Below are 21,878 nucleotides of genomic sequence, written 5' to 3'. Positions count from 1 at the left end.
GGAATGTAAACTGGCACAGCCACTATGAAAAACAGTACGGAGGCACCTCAAGAAATTAAAAATAGAACTACTATATGATCTATCAACCCTCCTTCTGGGTATATATCCAAAGGAAGTGAAATCACTACATCAAAGAGATAATTTGTAGTCCCACGTTCAATGCAGCATTATTCACAATAGCCAAGGTATGGAAACAACCTAAGTCTCTGTCAACGGATAAAGAAAATGTGGCACTTATATATACAATAGAATATTATCGAACCTTAAAAAAGAAGGAAATCCTGCCATTTGTGACAACATAGATGAACCTGGAGGGCATTACACTAATTTGAAATAAGCTGGACAGAGAAAGACAAATACTGCATGCTATCACTTATATGTGCATTCTTTAACAAAAAAAAAAAAGTCAAACTCATAGAAGCAGAGAGTAGAATAGTGGCTCCCAGAGGCTGAGAGGATAGGGAAGAAAGCTGAGGATACAAACTAAAAGAGGTACAAACTTTTAGTTGTAAGATGAATTAAAGGCTGAGGATCTTATGTACAACATGGTGACTATAGTCAATACTATATTGCATAATATAAATTTTCTTAGAGTAGAACCTAGGTGTTCTCACCAAACAACAAAAGGTAAATATGGAGGTGATGGATATGTTAATTAATTAATAGGAATCCTTTCACAATGTGTATTAAATCATTAGGTTATACACTTTAAATATATTATAATTTTATTTGTCAATTATACCTCAGTGAAGCTGGAAAAAAAATTTAGTAATTAGGAAACAATGATTTCCTTAGATATTCAGTACATACTACGTGCGAGGCATTGTGCTGCTGCTGGGGACAGATGGAGAGCAGACACAGGTCTTTTCTCATGGTTAAGAACTTGTGAGGGAAAGGAACAAATAAGCAAGCACTAAAAAGCTATGGGAAGCACTAAAAAGCTAGTGGGATGATAGTGAACAGGCACCAAACTCATGTGAGGATTGGTTAGGAAAGCTCCAACAGCAAGTGAGCATTCAACTGAAATCTAAAGAATATCATCATTTATAATCAAATAATATTATGGCTCTTGGGAGTATTTAAGCTCTGAGTATTTAAGAAAAAAAAAAAGCCTGTTAACATCACTTCTTAACTTAATCAAAATATTTTGCTGACCAATGCTCTAATTTAGAAAAGAGACATAGTATCTTTAAGGCCTTGTGACTGGTGCACTATTTAAATATTTACCAATTTCTTTTATATCACTGCACATTTTAAAAATGGAACTGAAATATTATCTGAAGATAGAAGCATCTGAAAATGTAAGTATAGCTAAACTGTTAAAGTCTACTAACAAAAACCAAGTTTATGGATGTTTATTCTCCAGAGTATTGTGCAAATGGTCTTAGGTGACTCATATAAAACTTGGTGTTCATGTCCAATTCTCGGAAGGTAACCTCATTTCTGAAGTAGGGCAGATCTTAGTTATAAGATAGTCTCAAATCATGGACCCCAAGGATGATGTTAAGACTATATGTAAAGAATAGTCGACTCTTCCTTTATTGGAGGTAATTTGGAAGGGTGTACTGGTGGTGAGTGTGGGAGAAACTGCAGCTAAATTACATTAAATTTTCAATTACCCAAATTGCCCTGAAATGGTTAGGGACCTTCTCAGCTCCCTGAAGAGACTAAATTTCAGAAGGAAACTTCTGGCTGTAGTTCAAGGCTTCCTACTTCTTAAAGCAGAACAACTTCTGGAGGTGGGAAGACATACTCCTTACAAAGCTGTATATAACCATGGTTAGCTGTACTTCATAACTGGCTATAAAAACAAGCTGGGTTCCATACAAAAATTCATTTTATCAAGATTATTATGCATTTCTTTGGAAATAAATTATAAAACATGATTTATGATAGTGACATTAGTTTTTAGCATTTCTTGACTTTAGAAAAGCTCCCCCTCAAAGCAAAATTAACCCATACAGGGTGGGGCAAGTGTAGGTTTACAACAGTGAGTATGAGAAACACAGAATTTATGCTTATATTATTATTTATTATTGCATTATTTCCCATACAAAAACCTGTAAACCTACTTTTGTTCCATCCTATATATTCTGATTACATTCTCCAGGTAAAACATTTGTTTTCTACCATATGGACTCTAAGTGGCAGGACACAAGGGAGATGACATGGGGCAATTTTCAGTATTGAATAGTCAAAATGTAGACATTAAAAAAATTAAGAGATTTTTCAATATTTTCTTAGGCCAGGACCTTATGCTCAAACTCCAGCATAACCTACATCATCTACATATCTGTGGCCCCTGGTGCTCCTCAGCCACCGTGCGAAGGTGAGTGGGACAGCTAATAAAGGGCGTCAGGCTGCACTGCACACACTTCCCCGTGGCCAGAAAAATCACTAAGTACGTATCCCTTAGATAGATTATCCAGACTGGGAACAGTAGCATGTTTAAATTTTCATTTCCATATTCTCGATACTTAAATAGTTATAAATTGCCTGCTTTATATAATCAGATTTTACACTGACAGAAACTCACCATTCCCAAACTCTTAGGCTCTTATCATCAGATGTACTGACAAATCTCCTGTTCTCATCAACAAAAACAATGGTGTTGACAGCTCCCAAATGCCGATCATACTCCTGCACAATCTCTCCACTTCGAATGTCCCACTGTATAGCAAACACGAGGAGGTAAAGAAAGAAGTGGAGATTTATGAAAACAATCAAATTTCATAATTATGGAAAGTGGAGAAAGAAAAAGATTCCCAACATCATGATTTTATGAATTTACTGCTTTCTACTAAGAACAGCATCAGCAGTCCATAAAATAGCAAACATTAAATAAGTTAACAGTCCTTATTCCATTCCCTGATGTAACACAAAGCTCAGGAATCTTAATAAAAAATACTGTGAAAATACTTACTTGCACAATCTTTTTATCAGACATCCCAGCCACAAAGAGATTTTGCTTATCTTCATCAGGATTAAATTTGACACAATAGGGTACTTTTCGGTTTGTAAATCTTGATATACACTGTCCTAAAACCAAAGACCCAAGTTAAAATAGGCAAAATAAATTTGACCACTTAAAGATAACCCTGGGATTAAGATCTAGAGATTATTTGCTTGATAAATTCTGAGGACAGGGAGCTGATTGCTCTTTATTGTAAACCACATCATTCTTTTTCATGGATTTTTAATGATTAAAAATATTTTTTTCAAAAGTAAATCTGCATTGTCAACTGCAGAATAGAGAAATGTCTCCAGGTGATTATGACATGCAGCCAGAGTTGAGGACCACTGCTGAAAAGGTTAAAAGTGCGGCTTTGGCATTAGGGAGACCTTAGTATGAATCCAATTTGGCCAACTTACTAGCTGTGTCCTGAAAAAGTTACCTCTGTAAGCTTCCGTTTTCTCCTCTATAACAGTAGTACTTATCTCACAGGGATATTTTAAAGATTAAGTGAGATATTGAATATAAACACTTAGCATAATGCCTGGTAGACACAGTGTTCAATATCAGCTATTATCTTTTCCCCTAAACCTCAGCAAAATTGAAAAATAGTTCTTTAATTACATAAATTTATACTAGCCACACTGTACTGATGTAATTCATGTCTGTGAACATAAAACCAACTGGACCATGGAAGTTTAGACCTACATTTTAATCAATTTGGGCAATTAAATTTAATTCTGTTCATCAACCATCTACTGTGCTTCTATTATGTACAAGGCCATGTGCTAGGTGATACAGGGGAACAAAAATATCAATCAAAAAGTCTACGGAAGATTTCAAATGTCCTCGTCTATCAATATGTTTGCTTTATTAATTGTGTTTGGTGGAAACAAAGTTTCATAGTGAAAGAGCTACTTATATAGCTGGGTTTCAACTCTACTAATAAGTGTGGTATAGGCTGATAGTCAATGATAGGAGAATTAGCAGTTAGAGAAGGTACCATTTTGCCACAGAAGACCACACACACACACACACACACACACACACTCTCTCTCTCTCTCTCTCTCTCACACGTTTCATTTAAAAATGCTAATTTATAAGATAAGTATCTATCAGTATAAGTGAGCTCTTACCTGTCTCAGTGTCCCAGAGCTTAAGATACCTGTCATAAGCTGCACTGAGGAACTGTGTTCCTGCAGTATTAAAGCAGATGTCCCTAACAGCTTTACTGTGACCTATAGGCAGAGACAACAGAAATGTAGGGAAGGTGAAGTATCTTTATTTAAAACATAACCACCTTAAGAAAAACAACATTAAACTGCTTTCCAAGCCATCTGTGAGTGAAAAAATCACTGGAACCTCATTCCTTGATTTAAACTCAGAATAGGTTTTATGTGGGCTTGGGAATGTAGGTGGTTCCCCCCAGCCCCCTTCAAAAAGCTCCACAGGTGATTTTGATGCATAACATTTAGGTAAGAACCAAGAGAAAAGATCTAACACTTTTTTAAAGCCTGTCATGGCAACCTCTTAACATGTAATATATACAACTGATGACTAAGCAGCTAAGAAAGGAAACATAATAGGCCAATTATTGACAATGAAAGAGAAATGATTGGTGACATTTTGGAGGTTCACTCTCAGATTACTCACTAAGCTGGAAAAAAACCAGTGTGACTTAAACCTCAAGTTCATGAAAATTGTAACCCTTATTTAATAATTGCATATTTGTGGGATCCCATTACCAAATTTCATAGAAATGACTTCAGAATCTGACACTAAGCCTTTTTGAAAACAAATATTAACTTCTATTTTGTTTTAAGATGGCATTTTGACAATAAATTAATTTTAAGGTACTTTGTTTGGAAATCAATCTTGCTAGACCAATCAACAGGGACAAATAAAACATGACTACATGAAAGCAGAAACTTTCCTATTTTTTACCACCCCACCATGACCAAGACTGCCAAATACATTAGTGCAAAATGTGCTTGGCACAAATTGCCAACCACACACAGTAGCCCCGAACCACCACCACCAACGCACTCTCGTGAGGCACTATGCATCACGGCAGTTAGGCAATCAGGTATCTTGTCTATAGCAGGAGTCCCAGTCAGAGCTGCTAGCATCTTCCTAAGTAGGAAATTTTCAGTTTTCCACTGAAAAACTGTCTGCCAGTGCAGGGGAGACAAATGTGGACCAAATCCACTACACCTGCAGGAGACATTCTGTTCCCCTGTATGCTGCCGACAGCCTTCCTATGAATCTTTCTTTAGGCTGCTATGCATCTTGGGCAGTATTTATTTCTGCAGTGAGGCCCTAAAATCATACAGCACTGCAGAACATACTCCCACTTCAACCTAAAAACAGCCACTAAGATCCACACATACAGTGTTTAAAGCAATAGTTAAATTTGGAGACGTAACTAGCCTTCACACAACATGACAAAGACAATAAACTATTCTCTACCAAAAGGGCTAGTCTGCCACAAAGCTGTCCTCCCTTTGGCCCTCTTCTTCGCTTCAAGGAGTTCTCCCAATCTCACCCTTTTTTATGCGTTAGATACCAATTCCCAACCTCTACTCAAAGTTTAACTTCTGGCTATCTAATTGTTTACTAGACATTTTCAAAATCTCAGAACCCCAAGGGCAGCTCAATTTCAACAAGTCTAAAGCCTCAGCATACTCTTCTGCTCCCTCTCTTGGTGACTGACACCAGCATTCATCCTGGTGTCATCTGGGAGTCACCCTAGATTCCTGCCTTACTCTAATCACTCACATCCAGTTACTAAGTCCCATAGATCTTAACTCTTGATTAATTCTTTCCTCTCTGTCTCTACTGCTTTAGTTCAGGTTCTTACCATCTCTAATCCAGACTAAAGAAATAACCTTGTAATTCATTTCCTTGCCTCCAGGCCTGCTCCATCAAAGCATCCTCCATATCGCCACTGTGATCTCTGTAAACTTCAAACTTGATCATGTTGCTTTCTTCCAAGAGCTGTTTAATGTCTGACTTCCCAAAGCCCTCAGGATAGAGTCTAAACTTCTTTTTAAGGATTCACATGGCCCTCCATACTCTGCCCCATCTTCTGCTGCCTTTCTCATTCTCATTTCTCACCATATCACCTCACACCCTGACAACTCTAATATATGTGGTTCCCCCAAAGCAGCATGCTTTCTCACACCACTTCTGCTTCTGCTGATTGTTCTTCCTGGTTCCCTTTCTTTGTCTATGTGAGAGGACTTATTCCTTCCTCAAGACTCAGCTCAGGTGTGTCAAGATTTTCATTCATATTAGTGCAGTAAAATTATGGTAAATAATGAGAAAAAGATTAAAAAGCCTTTCCAAACAGATTTATAGTCAGGGAGAAAAGTATTACCAATAAATGTTCGCAGACAGCGCCTGTCTCCATAAACCTCCCATAGCTGGGGAAAAAAACAACACAAATAAGTATTAAATTTAATACTAGACTTTGATAAAATTACAACTTTCAATCAGTAACAACAGCCATATGCTGGCTCTGTGTGTGTCCAGGGGACTTAACCAAAGGCATTATACATCATTAAATATACTGCTTGGGGCTTCTAGTCTGTGTTATACTATTTGGACTCATGGACTCCCACTCCCACACACATACATTTTAAAACTAAACTTTGAAATTAGATACTGAAAGGTATATCAAAATATCACCAGAACTTGGAGCTCATACAGGTGATTTTTGTTTTCTTCTTGTTCTTTTCTGTATTTACTATGAAAAAAAAGTTTCTACTTATGTAATACCATGAACTACTTTTAAAAGAATTAAACGTTATTAAAACTGTCATGTCTATAACATTTTGGTATTGAAAGGTGTTTTTTCAACTTTTCTGAAGTAACAAGTATTACAGAAGCTGTATTATGAATATGATAAAATGTAACAGGCTCATAATTCTTATCACATCTGAAGTGAATTAACACAATAGCTTCAAAAGTAACTTTATTCCTGCCTGCATCAAATCCAATTCTTGAAAGTGTTGCTAATCCTCTAAAATAGAAAGCACTTCCTGGCCATTGGGCGCCAAGAGGATACAGTCTCAGTGCCCACAGCATACCAGGCAGGGACCTCCAGGACCTGGTCCTTTGCTTATGACTACAGTAGTCATTCTGTGTCAGATTTTAGGCTCCAGCAACCATGAAACTAGTTTTCAGTACACACCATGCTGATTCATTCTATTCACTCTTCTCAGACATAGTCTATGCCCTATGCCTTCCTTTACCTAGTTCCTTCCTACTGAGGTATGCTTCCTCTTTGAAACCAGGACACTTTGTGTCTGACTCCATAATGATCACTAAAATCATAATGAAATGTTCATCCTACGGGCAGAGACAATGCCTTAATAATTTTTTATTCTCAGCCTCTTGCACATAACAAGTGCATAATGAATGTTTATAGAAGTGATATAAATGGTATTCTGTGCCTTTTTAATTGGTCAAAGAGAAAACCTTAATCTCAATTAACATAGTTTTTATGAAGTAAAAGTTAAAGGAGATAAGGGTTTTTTACTCCAAACTGTTGGACTGCTATTTTAAGCTACTATGAATAGATAAGTGCCAAAATGGTTGCTTCCATTAAAAAATAACTTAAAAAATAAATCTGCCTTTATGGATATTGTTAATATCCATAAATTATTTTCAAAGAATAAAATTTTAATGATTCAACTTTCCATGCCTTGGCTCTGGCCAGATAACTCAGTTGGTAGAGTGTCATCCCAATATGCCAAAGTTATATGTTGGATCTCTGGTCAGGACACATATAAAAAGCAATGAATGCATAAATGAGTGGAACAACAAATCGATGTTTCTCTCTCTCTCCCTGCCCCTCTCTCTCTAAAATCAATTAATAAAAATAAAAAGACACAAAAACTTTCCAAGCCCCAAGAGAACTATAGGGTTGATATTTATTGACCATCATAATGCACCAGACACACAAGACACAAAAGAGATAAGAACTATTCTATTAGATTTAAGGAGTATTCCTTGGTGTCTAGCATTTATAAGAAAAGGGATGAATTGCACTATTTACTCTCTAGAAATAGGATTTCTATCTTGTGTCTTCATCTGAGAACAAATGAACTTAGTTACATATACAAAAACCTCTATAAAAATGTATTGTTAATGATTAAACATTTATGTGTCTAAAGCCAAAGTGATTGATTAAATTCTAATCAGTTATCTAAGCTTATAAAAGAGCCCAGCGAACTGGACCATAGAGCCAAATCTGAATCAACATGTTTGGTAGCAGTTAATAAATTGCTGCATTCACAAGGCCTAACAGAAAATAATTAGTCTCTAATTGCTTAACAAACCCAAATTTATCTATAATTAACCAAACAGATTTAACCAAAGCATTAGCTTTGCAGCACTCCTACTCTGTTACTGAAAACTCACCTTAATTTTACAGTCCATGGAACAAGACAGCAATAAATGGCCAGAGAGAGGAAACAATCTGACGGCACTGACACCCTATAAAGAGGTATTATAGTTATCAATCAGACACATTCCAAAATCAGCTAAAATTAAACATAAGGAAAGGACAGTATATTTTTAAGCAACCTAGTTTTTACTATTTTTCTTCATTCTAAAAATTATACCCCAGAATAATCTTCATTAGCATTCCAAGAGCACTTCTAAAGATTTGTTTTTTTAACCTTTAATATTGACTTCCTCACCCAAGGGAATTCTTAGTCAATCAAGTTGCTAATGCCCCCACTCCTCTCCCTTCTTTCACTCAGTCCCTTTGCTCTTTGCTAAGAGCTGTAAATTGCTACTTGGAATAGCACAGATGACAAAGATTATCAACATTAAAAGTTGTCAAGTATCTTGTCTCTTAATTAGTTTAAATATTATCACAGTTTATAAACCAGAGAACATCTAATCTTCTTTGAAGGGTGATAACCTCAAGAGCTAAAGCAAAAGTAAGGCTTTAGTGCTAGTACGAGCCCATCACTCACTGATTTGGTGCCAAAGAGGAAGCAAACTGTGGCAGAAACTAGGAGGCAAAGGCCAGGGCTACCATAAGGTACTAGGACACTGAATCACAAATTCTTATGCCGTGGCCAATCCAGATGACCTTGAAGACTGAGTCATCACTTGTGACTGAAACGTGTAGGCACCTCCACAGCCTAACTTAGGTTTTTCTTCAATTTGACTTCCCTGCTCTATCTTGACTTCCCTACATTTACAAGAAATAGTGAATTGTTCCACATCAATAGCTGAAACTTTATGTTGATATATGAAAAAGACTTCACTATTATGCATTACAACAAACAAAAAATCAATTTGCTTACCTTTGTGTGTCCGGACCACACATGAATTTGTTTTTTTGGAAGATAACATTTCTCAGGTGGCACGGCTGACCGCAGATTAACACCAACATCCTGAGGTATGTGAAGATAGGATCTGCCTTGATAGTCATACATTTCTTTAACTGAAACAAGAAGGCAAAGGAAAGCAATGAGCAAATACAAACCATAGCCATGAAATCTATATCCTTAAAATGATAACCATTTATTTATAAAGATATTATTCCACATTAAGGTTTAGGTAATAACACTCTGATGTAAGGCCAAGACTAGCTAAAATTTAGCTGCCTGAAATCTGTTTGCTATTATTTATAGTTAGAGGTAGTATTTTGGAATTCCTAAATACTCAGAGAATATTAGACCTCTAAGTAGGATCTATACTTCTTTTACTCAATTACAGATTTTAGTGATATATGAAAAAGACTTTACTACAGTATGATTATAGCGAGGAGAGGAAAAATAATACTTGGGCCTTATGAGTCACTGGCAAAGAACCAGAAGCAAAACAGGATAAGAAGGAAGATAAAACAAAAACATCTCAGCTATCCTTTCTCCCTGATTTCCTCTCTTCTGCCCTTCCAAGTTCCTTTTCCATTCTCTTTTCTACTTTCAACACAGATTTTACAATCAAGTCACTTGTAGGAATTAAAAGACAGTCTACATAAAGCATTTGGTAGCATGCTTGGCACAGAGTAAGTACTAAATAAATGGTGGCTGTTATTGTTATTACAGCTGTAGCACCACAGTACTAAATGGATTCCTTACAGATAAAAACTGGAGCTTGAGAAACCAAATACGGCTTCATCAAACCTAAATATTGATATGTGATGTAACATTAGAATAATCAATACTATCAGTACTGAATTATTCTTTACAGTTCAGATAACCACTACATACTTTTCAAAATATAACCAGGTACTTTCTAGAATATTTATAATTTATTCTGGTATACATATATATTTCCTCCCACAAATCAAAATGAGCATGACAGTCTTAATCTTCAATCTGTTCACATGAAAACAGACTTAATTCTTTTAAAGTATAATTTAGTAACTGTGAGTAGACCTAGAGAATATTTGATTTGGGTTAAAAACAAAAGGTTAAAATGACTGGGGCATTACTGACACACCAAAAAGAGTCAACTTTATCTCAGGAAAGCACATGTGGAACATTTGGATTTCTTCTTGAGCATTTTAAAAATTCATCAGCACTAAAAAAATTATTTGCAGCTATTATTAATCATGCTATTTCCTTTCATCTGTTAGAACATAACGGTGTTTGTTTTAATTTTTCTGGGATGCAAACTGTCCCACACAGTTCTTAATATAATGAACTGAAGCAGCTGATTAATAAGGGCAATGGATATTATATGAACAAAGAACAGAGTAAATATCTGAAAGTTTATCATAAAAATGAAGAAGCATTAAAAAAAAATATTACCATGTAAGATTGTCTTTTCCTCCCCAGGTTTCTCTTCTTCCAGTTTGCCTTTTTTCTGCCTCTTTGCTGTGATTTCATCCAATTCTTTTTGTTCTTCCTGAGGAAAGTGAGGAGTGAACTTTAAAATAGATGTTCTAGAGTCCTATCATGACCAAAGAATGTTATAAATTCTTTATAATGAGGTCCACTTTTGCTGAATCAATAGCTTCAAATATGTCTCCCAGGAAAATAATCTCAACTTTTCAACAGATTACAAAATGATATTAAGTACATAATGGATGCTAGTTAATAATTTTAAGTTCATTTTATACAAAACCCATCCTGCTGGAACACCTAGAAATAAATTTAACATATTATGCTAATTATGCAAGTGAAAGGACAATGTGATTGGAAAATCTAGTACCAGGCAGGAAACTGAATTTTAGTACACAGTGTTGTTCTTCAGTAAACAGCTTTTACACAGTCATAAGAATAGAAACAATGTCAATAGATTTGTGACACAACTTTTATGGAAGAAGCAGTGAAACGAAAAATGGGGACGTAGAAAATCTTTATTTATAATAACAAAGAAGTCAACAGATGATGTCTAAAATAAATAAATAGCAGCATATGTAGATTACTGAGATATATCAATATAATATAATAATATGCATGTTATTGGATGTGAGATATAGCTAGAATATAAACTTCATGAGAATAGGGTTTTCTTGATCTTGTCCACTGCTGTATCACTCAGACCAAGAACAGCACTGGCTCATAGAGACAGTGAAATTAGGAGGTGGGGAGAAATGGGGTAGGGATCTATAGCTTTACTTCATAGTAGAATTTAAAAAAACCCACAATATAGATATATTACTTTGTTAAAAATTTTAAATAAATAAATTAATAAATAAATAAAACCCACATCAATTCTAAAATCATAGAAAGGTTGATTCTTTAGTTACTACCTGAATATCTGGTATTAGAAGAGCAGCTACCATGGCAGCTTAATAGCATTATCAAGGCCCTTTTCATTAAAAATTGTTCAATACTGAATTATAATAAAAAAGTATGGAAGAAAATAAGTCAGAAAAAATGTAAGTAAAAATAGTCTAAAGAAATTTTACTGTATTTTCTCAAGGCAGAGGCATTCTGATGAGTCATTTGGTTCTCTAAGGAAACCTCAAGTTTACTAATACAGGCATCCTTCATAGCGATACAGCATGCACCTAGCTGACAGTGAAAAACATCAGAGCTTACTTCTGAAGGTTTGGCTACATCTTTTTCATCCACATATTTCGCCCACGGTCCCAAGAAACCATCAATGTTTGATGCATCATTTTCTTTGAACTTTTTCCTCTTTTCTATTTTCTTCTGACCAGTTTCAAACACAGTTAAACCTACATTTAAAAAAACAGACATCACAAATATAGATTTTATTCTAAAGAAACAGCAGCATATATGTAACTTTACTTTATATTGTTCATGTAACCAAAAATCTATTAAAAAACAAAAAATAAAACCTGTATGAATATGCCAGATATACCAAGTCATGTTATACAAAAAGGGATTCAATGTTTTGGGCAAAGAAATTTTCTATCACTGTAATATTTTGCCAATTCTAATATGTGTAAAGAAAAGACCAGCTAGCCTGGCCAGTGTGGCTCAGCAGCTGAGCATCAACCTATGGTCCAGGAGACAGAGGTTCGATTCCCAGTCAGGGCACATGCTCGAGTCGTGGGCTCGATCCCCAGTCGGGGGCGTGTAGGAGGCAGCAGATCAATGACTCTCATCATTGATGTTACTATCTCTCTTTCTCCCTCTCTCCTCTCCTTTCTTCTCTCTGAAATCAATAAAGACATATTTAAAAAAAAAAAAAAAGACCAGCTATGTAATCCTGTAATAGTACACAATCCTTTTAATGAATCATAGACCTACATCAGTGGATTTTACCACTTTTTGAAAGAAAATTAGCAATTTAATATTGTTAAATATTTAGTAATAAAGCTACCTTTGAAAGCAAGAATAACCTAAACTTATCACTTAAAAACTTAATTTGATTAAATTACATTAAGTGATTAATAACTTTGTTTACTTGCAATGCAACAATATAAATTAGACAAAGTTACACAAGAATCTGGTATTCTTCTAAGTGATCTCAATCCAAACTTGACCTTTAATATCATAAATCTTAGCAGTAAGAGGGAAAAGAAGAAAGAGGATGTTTCTGGATTTGGATCTGATCAGTAGAAGGGGGCATACTGTGTGTAGTTGTTAAATTGGGGGAAAAATGGTACATGGGAGTCATAATCACAATTTAACTGTTAACTGAGAATCTAACTACATAAATATGTGGCCTGCAGAGGTCCAACTTAAAAAAAAAAAAGCTTACCTATATTAATTGAAATCAGTTTCCTTTAGGCTGTGTGTTATAATAGAAGCTTTTTAAAATTCTATTTTACAATAATCTATCTTATACACCAAGGATGGCTTGATCACATAGGGTCTGTAGCTACTAAGTGTCCTTGTACAAATAGCACATTCTGTTTTTAATAAGCATCTTATGAAAAAGATTCCAATGGGCTGATGAGCTTTGTTCAAATTAGCATTTAGAATACGACACTTTGCCTTATGCTAACAAACACAACATGAACATGAGCACAAACGTATTTCAAAACACATTTGAAAACTCAGCATTCGAGGCAACCCTTCAAAGACATCTCCAGAGACATGCACAATGAAGTTTTTCCTCCTGTGTTAAACGCAGCTTGACATTAGTGTTGAGAAAAAAACTGCTAAAATCAGCTATACATTAATTACAATTTACTGAATAATTTCTACGAGGTTGGCAATGTGCCAAGTACTCATAACACCTCCTCAAAATAGGTCCAACTATCTTCCCTACAAGGTTGCACATCCAGTAAGTGGCAAAAGCAAGCTCTGAAACTGTTTAATAGTTCTAAACTGCAACACTATTGCCTCAACTTAAAAAACCAAGAGCTAAATAAAATACCAGTTTTATTCCTACTGTCTAAAGTCAATCTGCCAGATGGTATTTATAGGTATATATAATATTAAATAAATTACCTTGATTTTTTTCAGCTTCCTCTACAGAACCAATATATTTAGTAGTCACTTGATTATCTAATGAAGGATCCAATGCATAACCTGAAAGGAAAAAAGTACAAATTACTGACTCCATTTTTTGCCATTTACAATTCATTTTAATTCTATACAAATATAGTCACCTGACATTTTCTCTGAATGTTGAAAATACTCTCCTTAACTTAGGACCAATCCTTTCCTGAGCTGTTTCTATTCAGAACAATTAACCCAAATCTCAGCTGGACCACAAATGACTGCAGCAGAATAAGAAGTATCTTATGGGATGAAACTAGCACACTGACATTATATTATTATTAAGATCCTTTCTGGCCAAAATATCTAGCTGTAGTTCTAAATTTTGGAAGAGCTTAAAAATACACAAACATCATACATTCAGAAGCTTAGAAACTTTTTCTTTTTGGTAACAGATAATACATGGCTTAGTTTATCAAGTTATATAAACTATTAAATAATTAAAAAAGGATAAGAAGAATTACATAAAATCTAGCTATTATTTTGAAAATCCCATTCTCAGTAAAGACAGTCTGCCCTCCCAATTTTAAATATATTTCTACTTCATAAATCATTATTTATATTTCCTTGGTAAGAGAAGTAATTAAGGATATCAACTAGCATATGAATACACTCCTTCAACTAGACACAGAGTATATGGCTACATATAAATGTGGTCTTCAGCGGCTTACAGAAACTTAAGGGGAAAAAGTCTATATTAAATCAGTTTTTTTTAAGTGAGGGGTGCTGGTATAATAAATGTTTGGTAAGAGCAGTTTTAATATCTAGCAAATTCACGAAAGAGAGCTAGATAGCTAATCAGTCTATGGCTTACAAACCATGTGAATAATCATGGAATACATAATAGTACTATTTTTTTTTAAGGGCACATCTTAGTGAATACAGTTAACATTTAAAATTTTCTAACTAAAGATTAAAAGGAATGTCTTTTGGGAAACAGAAAAGGATTTGTCACCAAACATACTTTTCAAACAGGCTTAAGGATGTAAGCACCCAACTCGCCCTTATGATATGCTTACTACAGAACCAACCACCTGGCTATCAGCTCATTTGCATATAGTTTTTTTCAGTATTTAAAATATGTTCTTAGCCAGAGGAGAGCTTGATGGCAGAAAAGCAGCTTCAAAATAGAATCTGTGAAATCACAGGTTCAAATCCCATGAGTTATTTTATCTTTCACCTCTTTGAAGTATAGAATAGTGTTCTGTAAATGATGTATTTTTAAAAATGAGACTAGATAATGCTATATAAAATTTTAAACAACATACCCTAAGTTAAAAAACCCCCATCTCAACCATAAAAATGCATCTAGACTGTAATTCTGTCTTGAGGAAATTTATGTCTATATAAACAGTATTGCATTATGTGTTTGGAGGGATGAAATAGGAGGTAGAGAGGGAAGGGTGGTCCCTGTTCCTTCCTGTGTTAGCTGTGTAAGCACCAATCCCCAACTCATCCGGTCACAGTCGTTTCTGAGAAAACTAACTTATCCTCTCCCCCTTTTCCATTCTCTGTGGTAAAATCTTTCCTGCTACTATCACCATTACCACTACTGCCTCCCAGCCCAGGCAATTAGGGGATAATAGTATTTTTCCTTTACAAATAAGAGAAGTTAAATATTTAGCTGTATGTCCTACAAGAAGTCAGCTAGTGACAGAACAAGATATTACTCTAACACTACAGAATTTCAGTCCAATTAGTTTTTCACTATCCTATGTCTCAAGTAAATGAATATATTTGCATTTTATTTCTGAAATATTCTCATCTATCTTTCTGAAGCTTATTCTCCATTTTATCTTTTTAACTGAGTTAATGTCTATTTCTTCCATTTGTAGGCTTATTTAAAATGGCTATCAACTTTATTATTTATTCTTAGGATTATTAACACTAATATCCAAATAGGTAAATGAGAAGAGACTATAAACAACTCACAAAAGAATGTTCACAAATACAGGCATATCTCAAAGATACTGCAGGCTCAGTTCCAGACACCCCAATAAAGGAGCACTGCAATAAAGGAACACTGCAATAAAGCGAGTCTGTCTTTAATCAGTAAAAATGCAACTTCTGTGAAGTGCAATAAAGCAAAGCGCAATAAAATGAGGTATGCCTATATATGGAAAAACCTTCAACCTTCCCAGCAGCCCCGAAGGATAAAAATTTAACAAAGAGATATACTATTTTGTTTATCAAATAAACAACAACAAAATCATATGGATCTTGGACAGGAGCAACAGGAATTTTGTGCATGGTGGGTGGCAATGTAAGGTGGAAGGATTCTTTTGGAAAGCAACTTGACAATGTATAACAAAAGCTTTAAAAACACTTATATTCTTAGACCTACTTCTGAGAACTCTCTTTAGAAAATAATGAGAAAACTCAAAAGTTTTATGCACAAAGATATTCACCATCACATTTAAAAATGCATTTTACTGCAAATTCAATATATACATTACCACATTTTTAACAGTGAAAACTGGAACCAACTTGAAATCTAAATGATACAAAAAATTTTTATATAAATGATATCTTCATTCAGTAGAATATTTAAAAAAATCATTTAAAAAGGTTAATAAAGAATTTCTAATATTGAAGTTAAAACTAAGTTACTAATAACGATGGTGAAACTAAAGGTGTTTAAATACTATTCTCCATTTCCATAGACTGGTGTAGAGAAAATTATTGGTGAATATAGAACAAAGGGAAGAAACCCTCATTGAGACCCCCCCAAGACCAGCAAGGGAGCAGATCAGGAACCCAAGGAAAAAAGGGAGAAAAACAGGACAAAACAACCACACAAACCATTGAGACTCCAAGGTCAGGATAAATATCATAAATGGAAGCCAGAAGCAAAATTATAAAGCAAGTAAATGGGATGATACAACAGATGAGATGATCTTCACCAATAAGGACTCTACAGATGGGTTCTGTGATAAACTAAATGTACTGTACAATATAAATTTTCCAGAAATAATGCACTTTGATTATAATATTGCTAAGACTATTTAAAAATGGGAAAAAAGTAGGATCAATGTTGTTCCATACTCCAGCAGAGTTACAGAGTGATAAATGTAAGACTTAGGTAAAACTAAATTCATGTGCCATTTCTTTTATGTCTCGTAGATAAACCAATACAAGATAGAAGGCTTGCTCCTTGAGGGAACAAAAAGTTCTCACAGCCTTAGATTCCATGTTTAAGACTAAGAGAAAATTTTCTCTACCTGAAGTTAGACAAGAACTTTCTATGAGAGAATTATATAACTTTTAAACCAATAGAAGCTATATTTGCTTAATACTTGAAAGTAAAAAACAAAAACAAAAAAGAAGACTGCTAAACCTGAGATTGATTTAGTTTATTAAGGTCAAACAAACTGCTCTCAGTTTTAAGATTATATCATAAGGGAGACAAATGACAGTTTTCTTTGTTTGGCCGCTCCCTTATATTAGGCTGCCTAATATAAGATAGCTACATTCAGTTTTTGTCTTAAACTCACTAAATAGTTCTACCTGTGTCCTAGCCCACTCACTGCTAATGGGAGAGGCAAAAAACACCTGGTATTAAAAAAAGAAAGTAAGATTATTTCTGAACCCAGGTCTAAAGCCAATTGAATAATTTTAAATGGTTACTCTTTTCTATAGGATAATTTAATGAAGAAAGTATCAGTATAAGCTTAATTGGACTTTTTTCCCTGTTTTGTTTTAAAAGAGACTTAAGCTATTTAAATTATTGCTTAAGGCCCTTTTAAAGTCTAAGAAAATAAGCAAAGACTTTAACTCTTTTATTGTAGGCTAAAATGTAATAAATTCACGATGCAATAGAGCTGATTTTTGTGTGCTGCATATAAGGAATGGGTACAATGCATTTATACCCATTTTATTGGACTGGAAGTGTCACTGAAGTCTTCTAAGTGACTTAAGAGGTACTGTGACTTGGCATATGGTTAAATCAATTATAACCTCACCACGCTGCAATATGATCTAATAAACGGAAATCTTTTTTTACAACTCGTTCCTAAGAATATATTGTGATAAATAATTAAGATACTTTGTACTAAACTTCTAAACTAATTTACAGTGAATATGTCTGCATCACTAAATATTTAAAAAAGTAACTTTCTAACATTAGAATATAATGTAAATTATGATACAATCAATGGATTATTAAATAAATTTTTAAACTGATAAGCTTTGAGATTATAAAGTAACACTGAAAATGCGTATAATAAAATATTGAATAAAAAACTGAGATGCAAAATTTTCAGTTTAGAAAGATTATAGCTCTGTAATACAAATATGTATATGAAAAAAGACTTGGAGGAATAAAGACCACGATGCTAGGAGGAGATATTTTAGTATAGTGGGATTATAAGTATTTTTCTTCCCTCTTTCCTGTCTAAAATTTGTTTATATTACTTTTTAGAGAAAGTAACTTATTAAATAGTATCACTGGAAACATATATTGCTTCTTAACTTTTTTTGGTCCTGTCTTATAATTATGGAAGTTAATGGTAGATAGGACAGAAAAGTTTAGAACTTAAAACAAAATTCTTCCATAAGAAATAAAAGGAATTCTAACTGCAAAGAAAACTCTTTTTAAAAGAGAAAATACTGCTGATATGTAAAATGTGATTATTAACCCTAGCCAGGTAGCTCATTTGGTTGGAGTCTCGTCCTGATGCACCAAGGGTTCGATTGTGGGTCAGGGTGCATACAAGAATCAAACAATGAATGTATAAATAAGTGGAAAAACAAATCGATGTTTCTCTCTCTCTCTCTCAAAAAATCAATTAAAAAAATAAAATGTGATTATTAAATCTACTGTAAAAAAATTCAGAGTTTTCTTTTTCAATTACTCTTCTGAGAAAGAAACATCAGCACAAGTTATTAATTCATAAAGAAGATCACAACTACAAGAGACATAAACATTCTCATTTACTTTGCTCACCCACCCCTATTACAAAGCTCTTTAAAGTAAAGGTGATCAGTGTGTCTGTCAAACTGCAGGTGTGGAATAGGAAGAGAAAGGAAAGGCACCACTAAATACGGACAAATCTGATACATGTGACCAGAACCTATGGCCTGTGGAACTCTCAACAAGGACATTATAAAAATCATCTTTTGGAGAGGATTCACAGCCCTGTGTATGCACATGCAATTATTTTACAATAAATTTGTGGTCATTCTATTTCCTGATGCATAAGAGTTGAGAAACAGAGTAAGGTAAACTAGTATATAAAATAAAAAATGTAACCTCTTAATCTATCCTGTCCTTTACTAAATTCAAGAGTAATCTGCATATAATGAACATTCAACATCAAGTACAACAGAGAATATTCTGTTTCTAAGACCACAGAATATTTCTAGTATTCAGAAATCATAGCATATTTAGAATGACAGCTAAAAATATTAGTTTACCTTCCCATTTGTATAAATATTTATAGATGTGCATAAGAAAACACAATACCCTTTTTGAAGGAATCCAGATTAATAAATTTAAAAAGCTAGAAGATAGATTCTCTCTCTCACACACACACCCACACACCACTTCTAATAAAGTCAAACTTGAAACTGTAAGTCTGATCACCTTACCATATGTGGCAAAAGTTCTTCTTTGCTGTTCAAACATAAAATCATTTATATGAGCTGGTTCAGCATATCCAGAAAGCATATTTCTAGGGGCAGCCATTTGCTGTGTCCTAAAGGGATTTTCTGGTCCAAACTGTAGCGTTATAAAAAAAAACACAAAACAAGAAAAAGAAAAAGAAAAAATCACACACTTAAATTCTGAGTGTATAAAGCTAGAATAACTAGAATAATATACAATGTATAATATATTTTCAACTCTAAATCATCCGGGGTTGATTAACCTATTTGGGAACATGCTCGCCTCACTTAGTTCAGTGCTAGTGAGAGATGGCTGATTAGGCCTGTCTGTCAACTTTAGGACAGAAGGAGAAAAACCTAGCGCACCCAAGTCTACAAGTGGTTATTTAAATTAAAATTAAAGTATTCAGTTCCTCAGTCACACTAGGCACATTTCAAGAGTTCAAGAGCCACGTATGGTTATTGGGTACTATAGTTCTATTACGACAGGCGTTCTATTTGACAGTGTTTCTCTAGATAATTGAGATTTACTACTGTTTTGTTTAAACTATGATGTGAGGGATTTGGGGTGACTTTTATATCAATAATGGTACCATGAAGTAATTTTAAAAATACGTATTTCTCCTCTACTAGACTGAGTTCCTCAAAGGTAGAGACTTAGAATCCTTAAAACTTAGCATGGTGCCTGAGATGGTAAAGCACTAATAAAGTACTAATAAAGGAAAGATTAATCAGAATCCAACTGGGGGCAGAAGACAGTAAAATAAACAATAAAAGTAAAGTACTAGAAAAAGTCTCTAGGGAAAGACATTACAAATGTAAATAAAATTTCTCCACTCTGAAAAGTCACACTACGAAAGTCTTACACAAAACAGTACCACTACTAACTGTTTGTAATGCTTTGAGTTTCTAGAATGGCTTTCCAAATGTTATTTAATTTGTACAAAAATCCAGGAAAGTTAGAGAAGTATTTTCATTCTCATGTTAGAAATGAAGAAAAAGGCCAAAGATAATGTATTTTACCTGCCTTAGCTTCAACAGTTTTATTCATTAGTAGAACCAAGGCTAGCATAAATCCTAACCTAGCATTCTAACACATAAAATATTCCTTAAACATACAATCATAACCTCTAGCTTTTAAAAAAAAAAAGCTATTATAAAAGGTATTGGGAAAAATCCAACTCTCTTTTTTTGTTTTAAAGTAAAGAATAAAATGAACTTCCCACTTTGGAAATAATGGGATTAGAGGTGATATTTTTATTTGAACTCTGGAAGGTGTACTGTCACGATGAAATATTTTGACATTAAACATCTTAGCTCACTGGCATTAGAAACCACTTTTCTACAATATACATACAACAGCCATACATATAAATTATTCATCTTCTCTTAACCAGAATGCTGCCTTCTCTAAATACCAACATTATATTATGCACAAAAATAGAAATTTAAAGGATGTTAGATTTGCCTTACAATTTTTCTGCTTAATAAATGACAATATTCATTTTTTATTAACAGCTTCCATCTCTGTTTAAAATAATTCAATCTTAAAATGTTTTATATATAAAGCTTTTATTACTATTTATTCTAAATTATAATAAAGGAGAGTACAAGACTCTGTAGCCCACAAATATTAATGAAAAACTTACCAACAATCTAAGTATGATTATTAGTTCAATAACTTGTATTTTTTCTATATGTAAACTTATTTCACATACTAGTCAGTTTCTAAAAATCACCTGAATTACAAATTTACACTTAAACTTAACTACCAAAAGTTGAAAAGAAGTATTTGGAATATTTTATTAGGGCTGTTTCTATGATCTGGGGCCTTAGTTTCCTCATCTATAAAAGAGCTGGACCACATGATTTTTAAAGCTCATTTTAACATTAATATTTATAGCAGCCCATACAGCCAGATTTTTAAGAGTAACTGGCATTTTTTCCCCCCTCTTAATTTTTACACTTTTTTCCTATTCTTAAAAATACTATTATTTTAAGTCTGAGAATCCCCCTGAAGCTTATGGGTTTTATGAGTCCAGAGAAGCTAACAAATACACTTTTCTTTAAGTAGATACAATAAGAATTGGGTGAAATTAAAAAAAAAAAAAAAGAATAGACTAAAACAATGGCTACTGTCTTCAAGTTCTATCTATAAATTAAGAAAGTTTATCTGATAACTAGGTAGACCATTTAGGGAAAGTCCTTGGTTGGGAGCAGTATTTGATAAAATAAAATAGCCAATTCAGTTAATTTACTGAATTAGCAAAGTCAAAGACATAGGCATGTATCCTGCAAACCTCACCATGGCCTTCCAACTGGTCTCCCAGTTATGGAGTGATTGTTAAGTGATCTGGACTCAGATTTGCAAATCTGTCACCTGCTGACAGTACAGTCTGAGACTTGGTTTCCTTGTTACAGAA

The 21,878-nt window shown here is 34.0% G+C and overlaps 1 protein-coding gene across 1 annotated transcript in view; it reads right to left on the bottom strand.

Annotated features, from left to right (window-relative positions):
- Positions 1-21,878, bottom strand: part of CDC40 (cell division cycle 40) — a 44,104-nt gene that overhangs the window by 10,009 nt on the left and 12,217 nt on the right. Inside the window, exons 3-12 of the mRNA XM_081141005.1 lie at positions 19,441-19,570; positions 13,801-13,881; positions 11,974-12,113; positions 10,735-10,831; positions 9,280-9,419; positions 8,381-8,455; positions 6,333-6,378; positions 4,090-4,191; positions 2,924-3,039; positions 2,537-2,670 (exon numbers count right to left, since the gene is read on the bottom strand). Coding sequence (XP_080997131.1) covers positions 2,537-2,670; positions 2,924-3,039; positions 4,090-4,191; positions 6,333-6,378; positions 8,381-8,455; positions 9,280-9,419; positions 10,735-10,831; positions 11,974-12,113; positions 13,801-13,881; positions 19,441-19,570 — 1,061 coding nt within the window. The remainder of the gene's footprint in view (positions 1-2,536; positions 2,671-2,923; positions 3,040-4,089; positions 4,192-6,332; positions 6,379-8,380; positions 8,456-9,279; positions 9,420-10,734; positions 10,832-11,973; positions 12,114-13,800; positions 13,882-19,440; positions 19,571-21,878) is intronic.

The sequence above is a fragment of the Miniopterus schreibersii genome (genome assembly GCF_964146895.1).
Source record: "Miniopterus schreibersii genome assembly, chromosome: 6".
In the NCBI taxonomy this organism is placed as follows: Eukaryota; Metazoa; Chordata; class Mammalia; order Chiroptera; family Miniopteridae; genus Miniopterus; species Miniopterus schreibersii.
Note: the sequence above shows the minus strand (reverse complement) of the source record. Positions and strands in the feature narration are given on the sequence as shown.